At 39.5% G+C, this 16,533-nt stretch overlaps 1 protein-coding gene across 2 annotated transcripts in view; it reads left to right on the top strand.

Moving 5' to 3' along the window:
• Nucleotides 1–16,533, top strand: part of zgc:162952 (PKc_LIMK_like_unk domain-containing protein) — a 50,936-nt gene that overhangs the window by 9,441 nt on the left and 24,962 nt on the right. For both annotated transcript variants that reach the window (XM_059336842.1, XM_059336843.1), the window contains one exon: nt 14,548–14,741. In XM_059336842.1, the coding sequence (XP_059192825.1) occupies nt 14,548–14,741 (194 nt within the window). The remainder of the gene's footprint in view (nt 1–14,547; nt 14,742–16,533) is intronic.

Below are 16,533 nucleotides of genomic sequence, written 5' to 3' on the forward strand. Positions count from 1 at the left end.
AGAGTTGGCTCAAACACTGGAGGGGGTGTTGTACAAAGACAGCAGAAGGAACACAGATACCTTGTGTTGTGCTGTTTCCACATTTTGCTGCACAGTTTCTAGCCCACTCACTCACCCTTCTCTACAAGTGATGTTGTTCTTAAACAGTGTTTTTCTTCACAGAAGAATATAGAGTGACACATCTCCCTCTGCCAATGTTTCCACAAGCAGCCAGGGTGTCAAAAAATACCCCTGTAGACTGTCTGCCAGTGGATATATGAGTACAGTCAATCAGTCAATCCGGGTGTTAAAAAGCTTGTGGCAGACCTGAGCTAATGTCTTTTGAGTTATTCAATAATTCAAGAAGGGAACATGCATTTTTCACTTCATAAACATTCAACTTTAGGAGACATTATCAAGGGTTGTAAATGTTTAGTGAGGTGTAGTTGTGATCATATGACCAATGTCGCTGTGACTTTGACAGCTAGCAGCTCTCCTATTTCAACATGCCATATTTATATACAGTAGCTAGCCTCAGCATGTTATACTGCACCTGGTGCTGCTGTGGCTCAGCAAAAAGTTTAGTGCATGTCATGTTTTTGTTTTACTTAACCCTTTGATGCACAACATGGGTCTAAAGTGACCCGGCAGAGTTTTTATGTTCTATATCTTTGCAATAAATTATTTTCATCATTCAGTATTCCAGGTTTTCCTCAATTAGTTTGTTTTTGATCATCATACATCCTAATGTTAAGTTTTCCTTTATTATTTTTTTAATAAAATCCCTTTTCGTGTCACTACTCTTCTAATGCACAACATGGGTCAAATGACCCATATCCATTTTAGTAGCTTGCTAAGCTAACTACTTAGCTCACTTCTTGGCTAAGGATTTAGCTGAGTAGCTTGCTAAGCTAACTACTAAGCTAACTTCTTGGCTAAGTAGTTATCTTAGCTTTGTTTCTTCATAAAGTATGAGAGGCAAAATGGAAATAACGATCAGTTGTTATCAAAAACAAGACATTTAAAAAATATTTGGAGTATTCAATCAAAAAATAAGTTGATATCAAAACAGAGCGCAGAAACACACAGCAAGCATTAAATAACATGGAAAATGAATGTTGGACATTTTTTACCTAAAGAGGTGTTAATATGTTGATCAAAGGGGATCATCAAAGGGTTAAAGATCTGAAAATCACCTGCTAAGCATTAAAGCAGCCACATATTCCTGTAATTATGTTGATATACCTTCAGCTCATTTAGGAGAGACTAGAGAGTGAAGTAAATTTAAAATATAAACACGTGATGTGTGATCATTTCAACAGATCATATGACACAATTTGGTCTTGATAGAAAATTTTTGGTGCTTTAGAGCAGCTATTCTCAACCTTGGGGTCCCGACCCCAATTGGGGTCGCGAGATGATTTCTGGGGGTCGCCAAATCATTTTGGAAGGCAGCTCTGTCTCCACTGTGTTAAAGTGTTCATGTGTTCATGTGTTAATGTGTTTTGGTCATTTTGTGTCTTTTTTTGGTCATTTTGTGTGTTTTTTTTTGGTAATTTTGTGTCTTTTTTGGTCAATCTGTGTCTTTTTGTGGCCATTTTTTTTTTTCATTTTGTGGTCAATTTGAGTCCTTGTTTCCTTAATTTTATGTTATTTTTGGTCAATTTGTTTCTTTTTTGGGTAATTTTGTGTCTTTTCTGACAAATCCCAAAGTATCAAGTTGTTACTTTCCAAGGAGTCTCTGGCTTGAAGCTGACTGTTACACACTCAGGAGGTCAGAATGGACCTTTAAACTGATAGCAAAGGACTTAGATTTAAAGTAACAATAAAATATAAAAACTATATATATACAAGCACAGACAGAGAGATGTTTTAGTTGTTGTCTGCTTCATTATTTGTCCAAAATTCGTCGTATCAACTGAGTTTGTATGATCTGAACTGTGAGATTCTGAACTGTGAGCGAACAGACGGACAACATGCATTTAACATGCATTGACCAATTGACCATTGACAAATTGACCACAAAATGACCAAAAAGACACAAAATGACTAAAAAAAGACACAAAATTACCAAGAAAAGAAAACAAAATGACCAAAAAAGACACAAATTGACCACAAAATGATAAAAAAAGACACAAAATGACAAAGAAAAGACACAAATTGACCACAAAATGATCACAAAATGACCAAAAGAGACACAAAATGATCACAAAATGACCAAAAGAGACACAAAATGACCAGAAAAGACACAAAATGACCAAAAAGACACAAAATGACTAGAAAAAGACACAAAATTACCAAGAAAAGGAAACAAAATTAGCAAAAAAGACACAAAATTACCCAAGAAAAAAGACATTAAATGACCAAAAAGACTAAAACACATGAACACTTTAACACAGTGGAGACAGAGCTGACTTCCAAAATGATTTGGCGACCCCCAGAAATCATCTCGCGACCCCAATTGGGGTCCCGACCCCAAGGTTGAGAACTACTGCTTTAGAGCATAGAGATAACACAGGGACATGTGTAATCAAGGGGCATCTACCCTTGCTAGGGAAAAGTACATAACCTCCACCCCTCCCATGCATCACTGTGTCCACAGCTGTGACGTGGTCCCCGTTGGAGCCTGGTGTTATGGATGTAACAGTAACCACATGGTAATAGGAGTTGTACCACAAGCCACAGCAACTCAGAGCCATAATCCAATGACAGTTATCTATTGTAGCTCAGAATGTTTCCATCCTCATGGCCGTCACCACTTTGGTGTTGTGCAGTCGAAACAGTAAACATCGTACACAGTACTCTTCATCCTCTAAATCAGCTGTTCTCAACCTTGGGGTCGGGACCCCAATTGGGGTCGCGAGATGGTTTCTGGGGGTCGCCAAATCATTTTGGAAGTCAGCTCTGTCTCCACTGTGTTCATGTGTTAATGTGTTAATGTGTTTTAGTCTTTTAGGTCACTTAATGTCTTTTTTTGGTCATTATGGTTTGTTTTTTTGGGTCATTTTGTGTCTTCTTAGGCCATTTTGTGGTCAATTTGTGTCTTTTTTGGTAATTTTGTTTCCTTTTTTTGGACATTTTGTGCTTTTTTTGTCATGTTGTGTCTTTTTTTGGTAATTTTATTTCTTTTTGGGTCATTTTGTGTCTTTTTTGGTCATTTTGTGGTCAATTTGTGTCTTTTTTGGTCATTTTGTTTCCTTTTTTTGGTCATTTTGTGTCTTTTTTGGGTGATCTGAACTTCTGCGTGTGAGATTGTGTTCAGTGAGCGGGGGTCACGGACAACATGCATGTTAAATTGGGGGTCACGACTCAAAAAGATTGAGAACTACTACCCATTTGTTTGGTTTGGCACTTTAATGTAGCATACAGACAGACAGTACAGACAGAAAATAGAACATGCATCTAATTAGCTTCTGTGAAGTAAACAGTGAAACCTGAGTTAAAGCCCAGTAGATGAACACAGTGAATGAGGGCAGTGGAACGGAAAGACACAGAAGAAGAAATGTATAATGTATCATGACCTCAGTTTCCTGAGGATTGTTTAAAGGAAAGATCTCGAGGAGAGCATGTCTGTGAACATGTAAAAAAAAGAAGCAGAACAGAGCACAGTTCTTGTGCTGCAGAAGTTGCTTCTGAAACCTCACTACACTGAAAAAAAAAAAATTTTTTTTGGCCCTCTAATAATTATTTCAATCATATATATAAATTCTACAAAGAAATACGAATTCAGTGCTTTTACTTTAAAATATCAGTTTTTCATGTGGTGCATTACTTTGTGATTGTTTGTTATTATGTGTCCTCAGTTTTGTCTGTAAATTGAATCATTTGTTCCAAGTAATATTCACTAAACCAGTTAATTGGTTTAATTAGTTGATATTTCTAAGTAAAATGTAATTGAGGGACATCAGTGAATCTGCAATTTACTTGTGTATTTTCATAAAAAAAATTAGTGGTTCTATTAAATAAATATTACTTAGAAACAGCCTGAGTAAAGATTACAAACACTTTCTGTGTGGAAAAACTTGCCTTGCTTTTTTAAGTAAATGTCACTCCAATTCTTTTCAGTGTACGATAGTGAGGTTAACAGTGTGTATAACTGGATATTATTATGCCAGTGCAGTGGTTTGAAATGTTTGAAAGGCATCACAGCTGAATACAAAATGTAAAACTGAAGTGTTTAAAGGCTAAAGACAAAATTCATCTGAAGAATAACAAGTTGCATTTCATAAAACAATAACTTATAAGGCAATATATCACATCTTGAAAGAGTGAACAGTTTTTTATATTTGGCACACAGACAAAAGCTTGGTTGTTAAATAACACCAAAGAATTGTCCAAAATGAGGCATACAGTACAAAGTGTTGATAACCAGTTGGACTTGTATTACCTTTTTCATTTAACCCTTTGATGCACAACATGGGTCTAAAGTGACCCGACAGAGTTTTTATGTTCAATATCTTTGCAATAAATTATTTTCATCATTCTGTATTCCAGGTTTTCCTCAATTAGTTTGTTTTTGATCATCATACATCCTAATGTCAAGTTTTCCTTTATTCATTTTTGAATAAAATCCCTTTTTGTTTCACTACTCTTCTAATGCACAACATGGGTCAAAAATGAGCCATATCCATTTTAGTAGCTTGCTAAGCTAACTACTTAGCTAACTTCTTGGCTAAGTATTTAGCTAAGTAGCTTGTTAAGCTAACTACTAAGCTAACTTCTTGGCTAAGTATTTAGCTAAGTAGCTTGCTAAGCTAACTACCTAGCTAACTTCTTGGCTAAGTAGTTATCTTAGCTTTGTTTCTTCATAAAGTATGAGAGGCAAAATGGAAATAACGATCAGTTGTTATCAAAAAACAAGACATTTATAGAATATTTGGAACACACAGCAAGCATTAAATAACATGGGAAATGAATGTTGGTCATTTTTGACCCATGTTGTGCATTAGAAGGGGTGTTAATATGTTGTGCATCAAAGAGTTAAACAAGCATTTGACTGAGAAATAACTTTGACAATGATGGGTTCAGATTATTTAAAGTCATCATAAAGTCACTGAATTGATAAGTGGAACAGTGTATGTCTTTGACAATAATGTCTAATAAATCCACTGCAAGTAGCCAGGTTGACACAAAAATCTTAGCACCTCTTAAGCTCACTAACTAACTAACTCACATTATATCTTGTTGTTAGCCATGGCCTGTCTTAATCTAACATAGAGATAACAGGTACTATTACAGTGGTTATCAACTTTCTTTGTTAACGCAGGCTTTTTTCCTTTCCTAAGAATATACAAATATAACAGCCAAAGCAATACTCTTGTTGCAAATGAGACATGCAAATGATTTTAGAAGAAAAATACAAGTGTGAATTCATGAGTTAATGTATTTATTTTAGCCCTCCATGTACTGTCAATGACGACTGTTTATTTCTAACGTGACAGCTGCACATCACAGCTGTTACACTGTAAATCAGCACTGGTCTATATTGAAGGCTACATATATCTAAATATCTATTTTGTTTTTGGCTAGTTCAGAAATAAATGATTTAAGGCTGTTACTACGTTACTATCGAAAGACAATTTCTAATCAGTATTCTATTAAAAGTAATAGCAGCTGTTCAAAAGCATAGACCAAGCATAAAACATAATGCCGAATTTTGGAATTACACAACATTTTATATGCAAGTTAACATGGCTTACTGATTAATAATATAGTGAACTGTCCATATTATCTGATATGATAGAGGACTCAGTTCAGGAGGATGTGTGGGTAAATGTGTGGGTAAACTGCACGACTCCATTCAGTGGCATTAATGTAGCATTACGCCTCAACAACTTTACATTTATATCTTATTCCCTCAGCTGAGAATCTGTTTTGATCATAGAGTGCCTGGAACATCTGTAATAGGAGACACCCAGGAGGCATCCACACCAGATGCCCGAACCAGCTCAATGTGCTTTGAAGCCAACAGAACCACATCATCTGCAAAGAGCAGACATGCAATTCTGAGATCCCCAAACCAAACCCCCTCCTCCCCGATCCTGTCCTGGCTGAGGCCAACACCCACAGAGAACATGTTTGATGTTGTGCCAAGTATACAGACACAGCTCTTGCTTCGGATATATAAGGACCAGATAACAACGAGCCCGGTACCCCATACTCCACAGGACCCCCGAGGGAAACCCCAGTCTGCCAGTCCACAGACACTCTCTGACGCCCATGTGGCACTGAAGAGGCGGCAGCAAAGACATCCAAACAGCGTAGAGAGTCTTCCGACTCTCAGGGAGAATCTTATCCATCCCTGGCTCCTCGCTCATTTTTGTCCTCAGTCACCTCTGCCTGGGAGTCTAGCCCCGAGTCTCCAGACTTTTAGTTTGAGTTCCTCAAAGTACTCATTCCACCACCCAACAATAGCCTCAGTTTGGGTCACCATGTCTCCTCAACTGCTGAAAACAGCATGGGCCAAGCCATGCTTCCTCTTCCTGAGTTGTCTGATGGTTTGCCAGAACTTCCTTGAAACCATTCATTCATTCATTCATTCATTATCTTTAACCGCTTATCTGCACTTGGGTCATGGGGTCCTAGCTGACATTGGGCGAGAGGCAGGTCCACCCTGGACAGGTTGCCAGTCTATCACAGGGCTGACGGATACATACAGACAATCACGCTCTCATTCACACCTACGGGCACCAATTAAACCTAAGTGCATGTTTTTAGACTGTGGGAGGAAGCCGGAGTACCCGCAGAGCACCCACACTGAACACGAACATGCAAACTCCACACAGAAGAGCCGCAGGCGGGAGGCGAACTCTTACTGTGAAGCGAGAGTGCTAACCACTCCACCACCGTGTAGCAAAAATCAAATTGAAAAATGCAGCATTGGTTAGTGGGTAACATTTAATAATATTTAGTAAGAGTTGAAACGTTAAATCTGCAGTTTCTTCATCTTTGTCAGATATGTTGCATATTAGATTTCAGACTGTTCAGAGAGTTCAGAGTGTTCTAACTTAGTGTTCTAACTTATGAAATATGTAGCAGTGTATTATTTGTGCCCTGATGTGTAAATACATAGTTCATGTTCTCCAACAGTGGTGTAACTCATTATTACTGCGTCAACCACCAAGCGTGGTTGACGGAGGCAGTGCCTCGGAGCTGCTGTGGCTCTGAGATGAGCGTCATTTCATTTCACTTTGGAAAACCCATGAAGCAATTAACAGCTACTGTGGCTTGGATCAGGACAGTTTAAGTGCCTGGCTTTATTGCATGGCGCTTCAGCCAAAAATGTCATGACTGCAGGGCTGTTAAAGGCCTAATAATGGCTCCTGCTTACTGCCGTGGCACAGTTGCCCCCATCACACACATACTTCACGCCTGGAGTCACTGTGACTCAGAGGTTGCTGTTTTTCTATGTCATGCACCTGGAAATAACCCATCGTTCTGTGAGTGTGGGTGCATATTTTAAAGGGTCTCAGGCAGCATACTGGATGTTAGCTTTTCATTGAGTATATTAAAGGTGACATATTATGTAAAATGCACTTTTTTATGGCTTTTCAACACGTGTCCATGGTGTCGCAAAAGACCATCCTGCATCACACAGCAGAAAACGTGTGTACCAAAGAATCACCTCCAGCTAGGTGACCATCCCTGCCCACAAACCACCTGCTGGATCAACCTTGCTGTCTGCCTTTGTGATTTCCTTGCTATCTCCGTCCTGGCAACACAGCAGGAACAAAGAGGTTGTTGTTGGCTGCAAGAACCAACAAGTCTTCTTGTTCCCCATTATCTGAGTATGTGAAGACCCAGTGAAATAACTTTATCATCAACTGAAATGTCTCCACAAGACCTGGAAAACTATTTGTCTAAAGCAGCTATTCTCAACCTTGGGGTCGGGACCCCAATTGGGGTCACGAGATGATTTCTGGGGGTCACCAAATAATTTTGGAAGTCAGCTCTGTCTCCACTGTGTTAATGTGTTTTAGTCTTTTTGGTCATTAAATGTCTTTTTTTTTTCATTTTGTCTTCTTTTTTTAAAAGTCATTTTGTGGGTTTTTTTTGTAATTTTGTGGGTTATTTAAGTAATTTTGTTTCCTTTGGTAATTTTGTGTCTTTTTTCTGGTCATTTTGTGTCTTTTTTGATCATTTGGTTCCCTTTTTGGTCATTTTGTTTCTTTTTTCTGGTCATTTTGTGTCTTTTTTGATCATTTTGTTTCCTTTTTTGGTCATTTTGTTTCTTTTTTGGGTGATCTGAACTGTGCGTGTGAGATTCTGTTCAGTGAGCGGGGGTCGCGGACAACATGCATGTTAAATTGGGGGTCGCGACTCAAAAAGGTTGAGAACTACTGCTCTAAAGGAACAGTACACAGCACTCCAAAACTGAAGCTCAGGATGGATTGATACTTGCTGCCCAATGTCAAACATGGAAGCAGTAAGTTTGACCACCTTTTGCTTTGCTGTTTATTTTGCATATTTCTGTTAAAGTTTAATATAGCATGTTGCACGGCTAATGCGGCTAGCTTGATTGTAGGCCCACATGCTGGATTAGCGTAGGAGTATATACGTACATGTAAAAAATTGTGAAGTTTCACTTTACTGTCATATGTAGAAATATAATGGAATTTGGTGCAGTTTCTGCCTCACACAAAGGAAAAGGGAGCGTGTCTATGTTCCCCAGGTTCTATGTTCCCCTCTTTTAATGAGACTGGGGAACATAGGACCCTTTTTTCCCGCTTTTCCCAAAAAGGGTCCTATGTTCCCCGGTCTGTTACTTTTTCCACCATTACTGCCAAATTCGACGGCAAATAAGCCTAACCCTAACCTTAACTCTAACCCTAAAATGAAGTCCCATCTCTACTATAGATAGTATTTAAATCCCTGTAAATTGTGTGTTTTTTTTCTGAACTTAGAGCTAGTTTATGGCAAACAGGCTCATCCTGTTTTCATATTTGAATTAGGATTTTTGTAATTTTATGTGTAAGTTAATGAGTATCAGTTTATGAGTTGTTGCTTTGGCCTTTTGTCTCTTCAGAGTGGTAAATACCCAGATTACCTCTGTTATTGGTGCAATTGATTGGGAGTATCACACAGTTTTTTTTTGTTTTGTTCTGTTTGGACTGACCACCTAATGATGTGAATCATCCTGTTTAAGAGCTAACATGTGGCTGTTCAGAAGTCACTGGTCTAAGTGTATAAACAAACATAACACACACATTGCTTTGAGCAAACATCACATTCCTGTCTTGTCTTTTGGCCAATCCTGAAGGAAAATCCTGCTGTTGAGACACGGAGCTCTGTGGAAAGATCTCACTTGGGTGTGAACTGATTTTTACTCCGAGACTCCCACAAGTAGCATTCCTTATCATCTGGCCAGCCCTGATTCCCGTTGATGGTGTGTGTGTGGTCAGACGCAGGTCAAACTGACAGCAGGTTGTGATAACGGCCCTTTACCGTAGATGTTAAGGCAGACATATTTCCTGCATGCTGTTTGTGCAACCTCACCATCCCATCTTGCAAAAAATCCCACAAAGCTGGAGCTGTTGAAGAATCACTTCTTAGCTCACATTCAAGAAAAGAGTCAGAACTGACAACACCTCAGCCAAATGAACGCTTGTTTCTGGTACATACTGTTTAAAATCCTTCCTGTGGTGTCGAGCTGTTGATACATGCGACCAGATTCTTAGTAGGTTGAATCATGACCATGAGGACCATGACGGGCGGTAAACCCAAACTACAGGCTTCACAATGTTCAGAATGATATAACAGATGGGATATTCATGTTTGTCTACAGTTTGTGGTCAGAATGGCCTCTGTATGCTGGTTTGGATGAAGCCATCTGTGGATGGAAAAAAGAGAGAAAAGCAGAAATGGAAATGGAGAGTGAGAACCAGGAAAGGAGACACAAACTGCAGCAGGATGTGTGATGCTGTGCAAAAAAGAAGTTAAAATAAAATTAGGGACAGTGTTGTAAAGTTATTTTGAGATACATACATATATTTGATTTGTAGCTGCTGACAGTGGAACATTTAGCTGCAAAAGAGACTGGAAGAGACCAAAATCAGAGCTAAAAGGAGAGTTAATATTGGGCTGACATCATTCAACTCCAACTATTACTATTGTTGCTCTTCTGTTGGATTAGCAAATAGCTAACTTTTTGCTAGCACATAAGCCTTATCTACTTTGTAACTGGATAATGTTGTGTTTAAAAAAAAAAAAAATGAGATCGCTGTTCTGAATGAGCACTTTAGTTTCTTTTTTACACCTCAGCTGTATGGGGAGATTTGTAATCGAGGGGCATCTACCCTGCCCATCAGTGAGATAGCTGGAGTCCAGACACTAGGGCTGTTTCCACTTCCGGACAAAACCTGGAATGAGGCGGGTCTCACTCGCCAAAATGCCCCTAATTTGAATATGAGCAGTCTGGAGCGGACTTTTGTCAGGCCTTTTTTCTCCCCTGAAAGCAGCCTGGTTACTGATTGGATAGATCGCTAAGCGGGATGTGACATAGTACTCTACACGACAACAACACACGCCATTTGTAAAAGCCGGCGAAGTAGTGTTGCCAACTTAACGACTTTGTTGCTATAATTAGCAACTTTTCGGCTCTTCTTAACGAGCTGCGGAGGCCGGCGGATCGCTAAGAAGAGTAAGAATGAGTCAAAGCGGCACAGTCCTCCTGCAGCAGTCTCTCCCAGCTGCAGAGCCAAAGGGGATGTTAACCCCTTAGCGTCCAGTCTGCAAATTGCTCATAGGCTAACAGTTAGCTCTGTAGCAGTACAGTGTGTATGTGCTAACAGGCTAACAGTTAGCTCTGTAGCAGTACAGTGTGTATGTGCTAACAGGCTAACAGTTAGCTCTGTAGCAGTACAGTGTGTATGTGCTAACAGGCTAACAGTTAGCTCTGTAGCAGTACAGTGTGTATGTGCTAACAGGCTAACAGTTAGCTCTGTAGCAGTACAGTGTGTATGTGCTAACAGGCTAACAGTTAGCTCTGTAGCAGTACAGTGTGTATGTGCTGCTGCTGCAGGAGGTGTTCACTTCTCGATCACACTTCACGATCTCTGTTTGTTTACAACAAGCACCAGATACTCTGTGCACAGTAAGCGATGCCGTTAATTCACAATCACTATGTGTATGATCAGCGGAGAAGCTGTGCATAATTAGCCATGCTGCTTTGTTTTGATCAGCTGCTGACTTTGTGAACAGTTTGCGACTGCGGCCAAAGTTGCGAAAACCATACGTCACCTGCGGAGTCTCGTAAATCCGTCTGGAGGCTTTTCTGTAGTGGGGACATACTTTTGAGAGGGCGTGGCCTGAGACTTTCCCGGTCCCCCTAAAGGAAACATGGCTATAGTTTCTTTTTGACACCTCAGCTGTATGGGAGACTTGTAATCGAGGGGCATCAGTGAGCTAGCTGGAGTCCAGACACTGATGGTGGTAGAATAATGAGCTGATGAAGACTTGGCAGTGATGGGCAGGCGAATGGGCGAGGTGATAAGCTTACAAAGATTTAGATTAAGATTAGATTAGATTGAACACACACTCAAACAGCGAGCAGTGAATTTTTTGTCTGCATTCGCCCCATCCTTTTCACACCAGTGAACACACCATGTTTACGAACAGTGGGCAGCACATTTCTGCACCCGGGGAGCAGCCCTGACAGATCAGCTGGGAAGTACAGCTGTAATGTATGTGTCCGGTTGTGGAGGAAGAGAAAGGAAGAAGAGATGAAGGATGGAGACAGGAGAGAGCTGACAGATAGTGACAGCTAGATGACAGTGACAGGGCTGCACTGTAAGCGTTTCTCTGACGCTGGTGGAGCTGAAAGTATACTGATTGTTTAGTCTGAAGCCAAATGAACAAAAGCAGCATGAATAGACGGGGTTGATTCCCCGGCTCGATTGACAAAACCCTGCCAATTGTGTCAGCGTGTCAGTGTGTGCTTTCCACCGGCGTCATCGTAAAGGCCAGAGAGGCTGCTGCTGTTGTGGTCAAAACAAACTCTGACCTTCAGCTTTGTCACAGCAGTCCTGAACCAGGTCAGGGCTCCCCTCTTCATCACTGACTCACTGTGGGAAGTAACATAGAACATGCTGCAGCGTCTTGGAGACTCCCTGCAACGTTCCCAACATTTTAGAAATATTTGTTCAGTGCGTGCAGGCCAAATTATTCCTTGTGGGCAACACTTTCCTAATTGCAATGAGAATCTCAGGTGACAATTCATATATATTTTATATATACCGTATTTCCTCAGTTTAATGCCGGGCCCCTATTAATTTAGTAACCGGGTGTAAAAACAATTTTTAGTAAATAAAAGCCGGCCTCTTTTATAAGCCGGGTGTCTTACCGGTGTTATGTCAAAGTCTGTTCCCCCGTCGATATGTTTCCCCCTTACCTTAACCCAGTAGTTCTCAACCTTTTTGAGTTAAGACCCCCAATTTAACATGCATGTTGTCCGTGACCCCCGCTCACTGAACAGAATCTCACACGCACAGTTCAGATCACCCAAAAAGGAAACAAAATGACCAAAAAAGACACAAATTGACCACAAAATGACCAAAAAAGACACAAAATAAAGTCAGAGCTGCTCTGATTTTCTTTTTTTAATAAAAGCCTCCTTCAATTAATAGCCTGCCCCTATTATTAGCCAGGTCCCAAACTGATTTTTTATTAATAGAAGCCCCGGCTACTATTTGAGGAAATACGGTAAATACAAAGTTTTAATTCAGAATTTTTTACAATGCTCTGTGAACTGTAGCTACGCGATTAAAGACTTAAGACTACAGTAGTTTGTACTGTACTGTGAATATAATATAATGTGTGTTATGGATTCTGAAGAGAAATAATAAGGACACATCGTGCAAATATTAGAACAAAAGATAAATAATTACAAGCTCTGATGGCCTAACTGTACACATTTACTTGTCTTCCTGTACACACAGAGTGTGTGTTGTGTCAGAAATGAGATGATACGATCTGTTGAAGATAAACAGCTCTCTTGACCACAGTGTGTGTGTGTGTGTGTGTGTGTGTGTCCTGCCTCTATTTTAAGTCTCACATTATTCACCGTCTTTGTTTCTCTCTGTTAAGTGGAACCACTTTCTCTCACCCATGCAGCTAATAATTGGGAGTGAAATCAGACCTTTTGTGAGCCTCTCTTTCATCCACGCCTGCTTTCATACTGTTCACAGGATAAATTGCCCTTTGGATTGAAACAGTCTTTTATAATGGTGTGATCAGTTCAGCAGCTCTGCAATGTAATTATTTTAAATGCTGTTGGGCTCATATATCACTGTGTGTGTGTTTATGTACATATATTTATGTATATATGTAAATGTGTGTGTGTGTGTGTGTGTGTGTGTGTGTGTATATACAACATACATATGTATACACTGTAAAAAATGTTTGGAGAAATTACAGGAAAACACTGTCAAATTACATCAGAAATAGGACGTAAAATAAAAAATAGTATATCACCGTAGTAACACTTTTAATTACCGTAAATCAAAGAATAGCACAAAACTGGGAAACACTCAGTTTTGCTGTAAAAATATAACATTTTCATGTAAAGTTAATGGAGAAATACCCTGATACCACAATTGGGGTCGCGAAATGATTTCTGGCGGTCGCCAAATCATTTTGGAAGTCAGCTCTGTCTCCACTGTGTTGTCTTTTTGGTCATTTAATGTCTTTTTTTGTCATTTTGTGTCTTTTTTTTGGTAATTTTGTGTCTTTTTTGGGTAATTTTGTTTCCTTTTTTGGTCATTTTGTGTCTTTTCTGGTCATTTTGTGTCTTTTTTGATCATTTTGTGGTCAATTTGTGTCTTTTTTGGTAATTTTGTTTCCTTTTTTGGTAATTTTGTTTCTTTTTTGGGTCATTTTGTGTCTTTTCTTGTCATTTTGTTTCTTTTTTTGATCATCATATGGTCATTTTGCTTCTTTTTTGGGTGGTCTGAACTGTGAGTGTGAGATTCTGTTCAGTGAGTGGGGGTCGCGGACAACATGCATGTTAAATTGGGGGTCGCGGCTCAAAAAGGTTGAGAACTACTGATCTAACCTGTTGCACTTTTAATCACTTTGGTGGTTTTTGGATTCATCAACAAATAATACAGATGAAACTTTTTTTTTTTCAATGTTGGGGAATGTGAACTCCAGCAGGCAGCTGGATGAAGTTGCATGTTGGAGTGAAAATATTGTAATTCTGTGGTGGAGAGGTGGAGGCGCATATATAAAAACCCTCCTCTTTTCTCTTGCCTTCTATTAAAGTTTTTTCCTCCGGCAAGTGCTAGGGAATAGTGTCCCCTAGTAATCCCACAGTGCCTTAAGAAATATCCCATCTTCTTTTAATTTATTTTAAATTTAATTTTGCTTTGTTTTTGTTTTTGTTTTCTGTATTTTATTGCACTTTTATGTGAAGCACTTTGGTGCGGCTCAGCCGTCTGTAAATGCGCTATATAAATAAATTTGACTTTGTCTTTGACATATCAAGTGTGACCATTGAAGACTGACTAAAATTGAAAATATACTTTTATTGCAGCCTCATCCTAACCTGTGTCTGTGTGTCTGCTTTCCCAGCGGACATCCCCAGGATGTGTGATGTGGACGTGTCCCCAGAGCCCACCAGTCCTACTCTGTACGGTGAGTCTTCAGACAAGTACTACCATGTGGACCGCTGGCAGAAGCTCCGCACCGCCGTCCGCAAACTGGAGTTCTGGGAAAACTTTACAGCCGAGCTGATCGGGAGTGGCTTCTTCTCCAAAGTCTATAAGGTATTCCCTCTGTCCTCTCCTTGCTGTCCTCTCCTTGCTGTCCTCTCCTTGCTGTCCTCCTACATGTGAGCTGCCATCAAAGCTTGCTTTGTCTCAGCACTAATTGGGACATTCTTGCCATTCCGTGATTGGCCCACCAGTTTTGCAGAACACGGGGGCGCAATACTCATCCTCATCCTCAGCTGAGATCTTATATAACTCTCACTGTGGTAGCAGTGCTGGAGTGGAGCGACATACATTTATGCTTTGTCCCTGATGAAATGAGCTAGAAAGAGGCCACAGGACGGACGAGAGGTTGTATGAGAATGAGAAAGCAAGTTTTTCCTGCCACACGCTGGCCCTCATTTATCAAGCGAGCGTAGAAACGAGCAGATCTGATCGTATATTTGGTCTTACGACAGGGTTCACGTGTGATTTATCAAACGATCGTGTCTCTCCAATCACAGCGTGAGAATGATCTGCTGTTGATAAATGTGGCGGCTGGAAACATGCACCATTTAAATACCATGCCCTAATATATATAATATATATATATAATATATACCTGATTCAGATGACTCGCCTCCAGAGTTTTGGACATCAAAGAGCGCAATCCGGCCAAAAACATGATTTCTTTCCCCCTAAAGTCAGCTTTATTAGCAAAGTGCACCGTTACAAATAACAACAGGAGCAAAATACACATTTTATAGAAATACACAGCTACGGAGGTTTATGAAATAAAAGTAATTATAGTAACATACTGAAACAAGTTCACTGAATATTTTGCATTCAGAGCACAGACTTAAATGTTTTCACAGCTTTTTGGTTGAAGGAGAATGTTTTAAAGTAGGTTTTAATTTAAAAAAGACATTTTATATGCCTCTGCGCTTATTCTGATTAAAGAATTTCACGGTTGCAGGGTGTATTTTATTTTAAATTTTGTTTTAATGACAAATGATGTAGTCTAAACATGTTTTGCTTTGTCACCATTAGCTCCAGGCATCGATACTATAGTCTAAGATCAGTTCTCAGACTCAGACGTGTGGACTTCACGCTGACTCAAACCTGCGTACACGAGCTGAGAGCAGACTGAGATCTGATCGTACCCTCCACTCACGTCCACATTGATAAATGCCGAGGCTTGTAGAAATGATCGTACGCCCACTTTACGCTCACTTTCTGTCATACGCTCGTTTGATAAATGAGGGCCATTGTCTCTACTGTTAGTCTACTATCCTCCACACCCCTGCAGCTACACCTGTCACTGCCTCCACTGCAAAGAAGGTGTTTAGTCTAAAAACCAGATAAAAACACTAAATCTGAGGGAAATGATCTTGCTGCATGGACAGATTGAAAAGATTTCTTAAATTAAGATTATTAAATCTAGAAATAAGCATGTTGAACACTTAAAATAAGAAATTAACTCTATGGAGTCTTGGGCTATTTTGTCCATTTTTCTTTTTTTGGTCATTTATGTCTTTTTTTGGTAATTTTGTGTCTGTTGTTTTGTCTTTTTGTGTCTTTTTTGTGTCTTTTTTGGTAAGTTTGTGTCTGTTGTTTTGTCTTTTTTAGTTATTTTGTGTCTTTTTTGGTCATTTTGTGTCTTTTTTTTTCATTTTGTGTCTTCTGTGGGTTTTTTTTTAGTCATTTTGTGTCTTTTTTTTGTAATTTTGTGTCTGTTGTTTTGTCTTTTTTTAGTCATTTCGTGTCTTTTTTTTAGTCATTTCTTGTCTTTTTTTTTTTGTCATTTTGTGTCTTTTTTTCGTCTGCTTTGTTTTTACGTCTGGATGTGATGAAGAAGTCATGCTTTGGC

This window comes from Centropristis striata, chromosome 7 (assembly GCF_030273125.1).
Source record: "Centropristis striata isolate RG_2023a ecotype Rhode Island chromosome 7, C.striata_1.0, whole genome shotgun sequence".
Classification (NCBI taxonomy): Eukaryota; Metazoa; Chordata; class Actinopteri; order Perciformes; family Serranidae; genus Centropristis; species Centropristis striata.